The sequence below is a fragment of the Buceros rhinoceros genome, unplaced genomic scaffold (assembly GCF_000710305.1).
Source record: "Buceros rhinoceros silvestris isolate BGI_N320 unplaced genomic scaffold, ASM71030v1 scaffold27973, whole genome shotgun sequence".
Classification (NCBI taxonomy): domain Eukaryota; kingdom Metazoa; phylum Chordata; class Aves; order Bucerotiformes; family Bucerotidae; genus Buceros; species Buceros rhinoceros.
In genome coordinates this window covers 43,475-52,295 of record NW_010404650.1, presented here as the reverse complement: position 1 = coordinate 52,295, position 8,821 = coordinate 43,475, and the positions used below count along the sequence as shown (strand labels likewise).

Below are 8,821 nucleotides of genomic sequence, written 5' to 3'. Positions count from 1 at the left end.
TTCTCAATGTATTTCAAGTTTCACTTACTATCTTGGCTAATAATCCTGTGTGGATGAGGGTGCCCAGCTGGATGCCCAGCTTATATCCAAGTGGTCAAAGAAATTTTGCGTTTCACTTCTGTGAGTTTGGGAAAGAAAGATGGAGCCTCACTTCTGTTGCAAAATTGTGAGCAGTTGCAGCGTGCAATCAGTGTGAAATCACCTTTGGCGTTTTGTTACCCTTCGATATGGAAAGGTGGAATTTCGGGTAGTAACGTTCGTTCTTTATTCCTTCTGCTGTGGTTAGAATCCAGTTACGGGGCTGCTTTCAGCCGGTAAGGACCATAAGGATGCTTGGGTACGGGACAACGTCTACAGCATCCTGGCTGTGTGGGGGCTGGGGATGGCTTATCGGAAGAACGCGGACCGGGATGAGGATAAAGCCAAAGCCTACGAGCTCGAGCAGGTATGCCAGAGTTTGATGTAAACCAGTTATGCTCTTTGTTTTTTTCATATGCTAGTGGTTTTGAACCCTGTGTTCACCTTGCTGCTATGTCTAGGATTGGCAGCGTCTTGTTCCTATGGCATCAGTGTCCGCGCAGCACATGGTGTACAGTGTTCCTGGCAGCCTTCTGGCGTGCAAGATCTGGAGAACTGTGGCAGAGAGCCTGACATCTGAATTAAAATATAAACAAAAGAAAGACACGTAGGAATCGAGCTTTCATCAGTTGGCCAGTTGTTGAAAATTAGGCTTCTGAAAGATTTTTACAAGCCTCTGATTAAACCTTGAGATCCCTCATGAGGTATATTATGAACCAGCAAATCAAACCTAGGTTGCTTGGACCCTAGGGCAGCTAGACCATTCTTCCCCATAAGGAGAAGCATGCCATTTAAAGTAACGGTCTTTGAAATGTGCGCTTGTGTCGTCTCATGGAAGTCGTACATGGTGTATAGACTTGTTTGACCAAGCCAGACAAGGCAACAGTCCGCAAAGTGGTAAGACTCATGTGCTGGAAAATTGGAAGGGCAGGTAACTCCACAGCTAATTTTTATAATCTGCAGCTGGGAGAGCAGCTATTCAGAAGTGAGAGCGTAGAGGTGGTTTAAATGGCGAGCGAGAGAGTGTTAGTGTCAATGTCCAGCTGTTGTTTTGAAGGAACTGGGTAAATTTTATGCTGACATGTGCTGCTCAAACCAGAGTGATCTGAGGTGACAGAACAGCACTGACTCAGCTTGCATGATCATGCTTGGAGGCTGTAGTAATTTGGGGGTAGAAAGATGAAGCCAATTTCTTCATCTGAGGCAAAATCTTGGACTTTGTACGCACTAAAGGCCCTTTCTTTAAATTAGTCATCTGCTTTCTGTTCTGTATGAAGAGCGGAAGAAGCTCCGCATGCTTTCCAATCATGTCAATGTCTTGAGTCACCTACCGGTGTTCTCTGGATCTGTCACTCTAAAAATCATTGTCATCATTATTATTATTCTTACAAGACATAGTACTTACAGGATTCTTACAAGACAACACATATTCTTGCTTCCTTAGCTGGATAGAAGGACCACAGAGAGTTGTTCCACTGTTCAGAGAAGGCCTTTGGGAAAAGATTTGTTCTCCTAGATAGGGATGCGGGAATAAAAATCAACCAGTAAGTGTATTTTTAAAAAGGCATATAAAGCATTTCAGGCAAAAAAAGCATTTTTTTACCTTTGGCAGGATGTTAGTAGGGGGTGTGAACTTTGTCGCTTTTGAATGTTGTTTGTAACAGCTGACAAGGCTGGCCCTGTGTGGGTGTCACCAGTCTGTTTTGTTTCCGCAGAACGTTGTGAAGCTGATGCGGGGACTCTTACAGTGCATGATGAGACAGGTAATGTCATAGGTCTGAGTTGGATTAGTATGTATCGTAGTTACAAAACATTTCACCTGAAGCATGTGTTCCTGTAGAGTGAGTTTTTTGCATGTCTGTAGATGGGGGGTCTTTAAAACTTGAGCAAAACTCTGATCTTGCTTGCACCTTTTTGAGACCGTGCTTGTAGCAAACCAACCTTTGTAAATTGATTTTCACCAAGACACGTACCTGTGACCAAGAGAAGAACTCAATGAAGTAATTTCCTCGTATTCTTTCCCGAAGAGATGTGGATGTAGCTGGAGCCTAAAGTTAGAGTGGCGTTTAAGCACTCTGATCAATCAAAATACACTGAAGTGAGGTAACAAAAAGGAAGACCTCAAATTTCTCCTCACCTAAGAAAAGTTGTCAGTTACAAAATAGTTTGAGGAGTTTCTTCTGAACCCTTTCAGACTTGAGATTTGTGGTGTTTTTTAGGTAGATAAGGTAGAGAGGTTCAAACGCACGCAGAGTACCAAAGACTGCCTGCATGCCAAGTATAACTCTGCAACTTGTGCCACGGTGGTTGGGGATGACCAGTGGGGACATCTACAAGTGGATGCAACTTCCCTGTACCTGCTCTTCTTGGCACAGATGACTGCTTCAGGTAAGCAGAAGATATTTTAGTCTTGACTATTGTTGCAGTCTTTTTCTATAATAGTTTTTATTTAAAAAGAAAAAAAGTTGCCACTAGCTTCAGAGTCCTTTTCATAGTTATTACTCAGAAGAAAGTTTCTCTGGAAAAGATGTGGCTTAGTTAGTATTTCATGTTTATGGTAACTGGCAGTGTCCCTTCTCTTAATGTTTGTTTATTTTGTAGGTTTATTTTGCAAATACATGAGATATTCAGTCATGTCAGAGAAGAGTTCTGTGATTGAAGGCAATGTAGGGCGTCGTAATGAACAACCAGGTTTCTACAGAGTGGCAACATCAAGTCAGATGCCACTAGTGCCATCTGTGTTTCTCTTCTTGCTGGCACTGTTTTATTTTGGGCTCTTCTCAAGTGTACTCTTTCTCTGAGGATAGAATTTGTTTTCTTATGTGTTTTCCTGTCCTCAGAGCCCCTTACAACTGACCTCTGCAGGGCAAGTGTCTGCTCGTCCTTGTGGTCCCTCAGCAGACCATTAAGAGGGCAGAGCTGTGGGAAACGCACTGCTCTGGAGAGCCAGAGCTGGCTCAGTTGTCTCTGCTTTGTACGCACCATGTCTGAATGTCACCACCCCAGGCGTGGGTTTTGGTTGGTCTTCAAAACAGCGTGTATTGGTGGTATTTGAAGTATTCTATCAGCAGCAAGCGTTGAGGCTTGCTGCTTGATCTTTCGAAATCAGCGTGAGTTTTTCCATTGATTTCCGGTGGACAGTAATTGGTAGCAAACAAACAGAAGCGTGAAACTCACTGAACAGTGAATATTTCAGTTCTGATACAGCATAATTACTCTCTCCCTTTTTTTAATCAGGGTTACGCATTATCTTCACCCTTGATGAAGTTACCTTTATTCAGAATCTTGTATTTTACATAGAAGCTGCCTACAAAGTTGCTGTAAGTAGTTATTTATATGTAAATCACCTGAACACTGCTCAGATGTGGGTGGAAGATTATTGGCAAAGAAAATATGGACTCCTTTTCTGCATGAGAAGATATTAGAACTTGTCAGTAGTTTACGTTATGAACAGCAGCTTTGTAGATGGTGGGAGGGCTGTGGAGGATTTGCTGCTGCCTGGATGAGGTATACTATCATAATGAATGAGAGTTTTCTTTATTGATAATTAATAATATTTCCTGGTTTCTCATTAAAATCATACAGCCCTTTCTAAAAAAGAGCAAAGTATTAACAAACTTTTTGGAACGTGAAAAGTTGAAGTGTCACAGGGAGAAGCATGCACGGGGGGGAGGATAAAGGGCTTTGTGCGTTCTGTGAAGACAGTGATTCACAACCCGATCCTTATGGGGTATATTTTCATGTGCTGCTGTTTAAACATGACGAGGGGCTCTTTGGAGACTTGGAGGTTTTTTTTTTTAAGGCAAATAAACTAATTTCATGCAGGGGTCTGGTTTTGCTGTGGGACGAGAGCATTGGTTTTGTATATAATTGTGCCACCTTTTTCTTGATGATGTTGTTGTTGCAGGATTATGGAATTTGGGAACGTGGTGATAAGACAAACCAGGGCATCCCAGAACTGAACGCGAGCTCCGTAGGGATGGCCAAAGTGAGAATGTCTTCCTGACACCTCCTTCGTGGCTGCTCTCTCACGCTGAAGGGCTCTGACAAACCTGATGGCTTCCTTTGTGTAGTCTTCTTGGCCACTGCGATAGTTAACTGATTGTATGAGAATTTTTGTTTGGGTGTGAGTGAGTATTTTTTAGTGTAAAATCTTTGTGATAATGGCTTTCACTGAAGGGCCTCCACACAGTTGTTTACAAGAAGGGTACCAGTGTCACTGAGCCGTCAATCTGATAGATTCAGTGAGGTGCACTCTCGTAAAGTGGTCTCTGGTTTTCTGTCCCTCTTTCTTAATTCTCCAGCCCCAGTATTGTATGTGGTGTTCTCGTGATAAGGTTAAGTCAGATGTATGTTCTGGAAAAGAGCAGAGTACCAGTCTAAGAAATTATTGACAAGTAATTTAGAAAGAAAACGAGTAAAGATGTACTTAAAAGAAAGGGGATATTTCCCCCATCGCACAAGGTCATGGAGAGACTAAATGAAGCTCAGAAGGTCATGAATGTAAATGTGTAATTGACAACTGTCTTTTTACATGGTGTCTGGGGGACTGTCAGAAGCCAAATATTGTTAAGCTCAAAGGTGTAGTTGTATTTCTGCAGGATTTATTAGTTACCGAGATCTTGTGTGGCTGCAGGAGGGAGAAACTGCTGGTCTTGGCCACTGTTCAGTCAAACAGCAATGGGGCAGTGTTTGTGAGGAAGGTTATTCCTTAGCTGTCCAGTATGAGATATTCCGCACTTAAAAGTCTGTGGGTTGCTGTGGTCTCTGCATGATTTTTGGGTGCATTAATGTCGGGATGAACTGATGGATTTGCTGCACGGCTTTGCTTCTCTGTGGCTCTGAGTTTAAAAGTGCTATTTGGGGCAGGGACTGGCAGGGCACACTGGAGGTCCTGCTGCAGAGTGTGAGGTAGATGCTGTTTTTTTAAATACCTGAGGAATTCTCCCTCTTAACATTTCTATCCCATACCTGCTTTGTGTGGCCGCCTGTGGGCAGCAGTACAGCACAGAGCGTGTGCTGTTGAGTGGATCTCAGTGCCTCTTCCACACCATTAAGAGAGCCCGTGGTCCCGGCTATCAATTTCTCAATGGGGCTTTCTGCTGCTGTCAGGAACGTGTGCTGCTCCAGCACTCGGTGAGAGAGAGGGGTTCTGCGGAGCCGGTAAACCCATATTGGTGTTGGAACAAGAGCAAGAGCCTTGCCCCTCTGTGGAGAGAGAAGGCAGGCTGCACTGTGCCATCCTTCCTTTGTCAGAGATTGACGTTACCATGGACCTGCAGGGCAAAAATGGGCAGGGAGCAACATTCAGTGCTAGCACAACGCTGTGAATATACATTGCAGAGGGAAGCTCTGCTAGCCTGACTCTGGCTGTCCTGTCCTTGCTCTCTTCCTGCCACATTTCCTGCGTGGTGCTGCACAACTCACTACTGCAAAGCCAGTATTTGTAGCCTGCGAGGTTAAAAGTAGGGGTGCACAAATAAGAGTCATTGGTTGAGCTGCTAATGTCTTCGCTAGACAAATGCATTATGGCTGAGAGGCGTGGAATGCGGTGACTCAGCTGTTGACACGGAGCGTGGTGTGCCTCGGTTGGCTGGGCAGAGAGCAGATGTCTCTTTCACTTGGGAAGTGATAGTGTCACATGGTGATGCTCTCTGCTTGGGGCACTGGCAACTGCTGATTCGGGGGCACCTCGAAGAAGCCAACCTCTCTGAACAGCCCTTCAGGCAGGAGGGTTGAAAGGCCCCTGAACGGGGGTTGTTTTGGAATATAGAACAGGAGAACCATTTATTACTAAGTGGTTTAGTATTTAGATATTTTCTCAGTGAAAGCCTAGCTCCCCATTGTTTTGCATTGCCCTTAAATTGTAAGAAGGATCACCATCACAACACTCCTGTACCCTACTTGTGGGAAGACAGAAATACTTAATGCTTACTTTTTCTAAAATACTGACAAGGTTCCATTTAAAAATGAAAAAATGTCCATGGAGCAAACTTCTGTCTTCCTTTAGAGGATAAGCACGGGTGCTAGGGTGTTTACTTGGCTTAAAGGTATTTAATGATATTGGGTCATTGTTTGGTGTTTTCTTCTTCTTTTTTTTTTCTTTTTTTTTTTTTTGAAGGCTGCTTTGGAAGCAATTGATGAACTGGATCTTTTTGGAGCACATGGAGGACATAAATCAGTGATTCATGTTCTTCCTGATGAAGTAGAACACTGTCAGGTAAAAGTCAGTCTTCTGCTTCCTTTGCTAGGGGAAAACCCCACACTGTCTCCCTTTTGTTTTTAAATGAAATGTTGATTAACTGAACCAGGAAATTAACGTAGTAAGGATGGCTTCAGACTATGCAGTTCACCCTGTTTCTAGTAGATCCTGTGAAAGTGAGTGGTGTGAAGCATTCTTGTTCTAACTCAGCTAAAAATAATTATACACTGAGTTCTCTGTCAGTTTGCAAATAGTTTGTTCCATTTGCACTTGACATAGTCTTTTGAGGTGGGTAAATTGTTTTACATCGCTCTCTTCTGTTCCTGTTTTGCTCAGTCTATTCTATACTCCATGTTGCCAAGGGCATCCACATCAAAGGAGATAGATGCTGGCCTTCTCTCTATTATTTCTTACCCGGCTTTTGCAGTGGAGGATCTAAACCTTGTTAACGTAACCAAGAGTGAAATCATATCCAAACTGCAGGTAAGGATTTCCTTTATTTTTGTTTTCCAAAGAGAAGCAGAACCTCCCTTTCTTAACAAAAAACCTTAATTTAACATGGGTTGCCAGGCTTGGTTCATCTGTGTGCGGAAGAGAGGGAGAAAAATCCATACGTGACACTTAACTCAGCACACACTTTTGTGCTGACATTAGTATGTGAGGAAGGACAGTGCGTGAAGTTTTCTATAATTTTGTCTGTTTTTACAGGGCCGCTACGGCTGCTGTCGCTTTCTCCGAGATGGTTACAAAACACCCAGAGAGGTACTTCTGAAGTATATTTTCAGTAGGCATTAGAAAGAATTTTATCTCTCGTCTATAGACATTTTTTTATGCGTTTACATAAAGGTGTGAAGTTACATGTCACTATTAAGACATCTTAGTGGATTTGGAGGTATTTCAGGTATCCACCCTGGAAATGACAAGGAGGCTAAGGGTTTGAAAACCCATTAGTAAGAACAGAACATAATCCATAATTCTGTAAGAAACGAACCTTTAAATATGCTTATGGTGCCTAGGCAGAAGTCATGTCTCTGAGGTGTCCCGAAATATCTTTGAGCTCAGGCAGAGCCACGATTATTTGGGTGGCACCTAAATTCTGTGTCTGGGAAGGGTCAATTTGTCTAGGGAGTGATGAAATGAGTTTGAGACTGAATGAAAAAGAAGTCAGGAGACTGCGTGGAAACTATTTCTGGTGGTTTTATTGGTTTCTTGGATTTAATCACTTGTATAAAATGAGCTGCCATTATGATTGGAATATGACTGACTAATTTAGCCCTGTGACTAAATGACTATGATTGAATTTCTAGGATCCAAACAGACTGCACTATGATCCTGCTGAGCTGAAGCTCTTTGAGAATATTGAATGTGAGTGGCCAGTGTTCTGGACATACTTCCTAATTGATGGACTATTTAACGAGGACAAAATTCAGGTGAGGAAAGAAGAAAGAATATTCAACGGAAATGCAAAGCCTTTACCCACAGTATTTTGTAGCTTTGCTTCATGTTTATTTTGGGTATCAGTTGGTTACCCATCAGCAGGATGGGAGTAGTCTTCAGCCAGTCTCCCCTTCCTGGGGAGTTCTTGGCATGGTAGAGGCTGTAGCATTGTGCACATCAGAGCCTCACTGCCCTCTCTCTGCCAGGTTTAGTGGCTGTGTTAGCTGGGCTGAACGGGGTTTATTTACCTAGTTCTGTCTTGTCACCAACCTTGATGCCACTTTCCCAATTACTTCAGGGTGAGACAAGCTTCTTTTTCCCCCAAACCCTGTGGCTTGGCTGCTGAGAACAAGATTCATAGTACTTTCAGTCCTTTTGAACGTTCAGGGAGATTTGGGGTCGGATCACGAGGAACCATTTCATTTTCACTAATTCCCTAAGTTGCTTCATGACTTTACTGTGTCAAACATCCAGCGCTCAGGGAGCTGAACTGATTGTAGCCCTCCAAGGGTTACAATGGCACCTGGAGAGTCTTGGTGAATTAAGAGCAACAAGAAGCCAGGCCTAAATGTAATTCATACCAGGACTTCGTAGATTGGTTGCTTGAAGAAAGTGAAAAATGCATGTGATTTAAAATTGCCTAGTGTGCAGAGGGGCAGGAGATTGCTAAACATATCCCCTTAAAAAAACAGAACGGCATCGGAAACCAACCAGAGAATTTCAGACCAAAAAGCCTCTTTCTGTACTAGGTGTTGTAAACCAAATGAAATACTTACTGACACTAGAAACGTAAGTTGCTTTCCTGAATGCAGTAAAAATAGTCTGGTGGAAAGAGAAACGACATTGTTTCATGAGGGGAAAAAATCAGAAAGTGTACAGACACTGCAGTTACGTCAGTAAAATACCACCTCGTAAAGCAGTGTCTAGAACTGAGTTGGATTATTGGGGACAGTAGGTACCTGTTTGCCTTTGTGGTGTGCAGACAGGCCGTGCTAGGGCATGGTCAGACCAGGCAATGGTTCTTGGTTCCCACCGTTTAAACACAGCTGAATGAGTCCCTGAGATGCTCAGGGCAGTGTCTAGTCCACCGCAAACAAGTGGCTG

At 43.2% G+C, this 8,821-nt stretch overlaps 1 protein-coding gene across 1 annotated transcript in view; it reads left to right on the top strand.

Moving 5' to 3' along the window:
• The first annotated feature begins 292 nt into the window (after positions 1-292).
• Positions 293-8,821, top strand: part of PHKA2 (phosphorylase kinase, alpha 2 (liver)) — a 36,823-nt gene continuing 28,294 nt past the window's right edge. Inside the window, exons 1-9 of the mRNA XM_010133463.1 lie at positions 293-445; positions 1,794-1,841; positions 2,298-2,466; positions 3,316-3,398; positions 3,986-4,066; positions 6,200-6,298; positions 6,617-6,763; positions 6,989-7,042; positions 7,588-7,710. Coding sequence (XP_010131765.1) covers positions 383-445; positions 1,794-1,841; positions 2,298-2,466; positions 3,316-3,398; positions 3,986-4,066; positions 6,200-6,298; positions 6,617-6,763; positions 6,989-7,042; positions 7,588-7,710 — 867 coding nt within the window. The 5' untranslated portion in view covers positions 293-382. The remainder of the gene's footprint in view (positions 446-1,793; positions 1,842-2,297; positions 2,467-3,315; positions 3,399-3,985; positions 4,067-6,199; positions 6,299-6,616; positions 6,764-6,988; positions 7,043-7,587; positions 7,711-8,821) is intronic.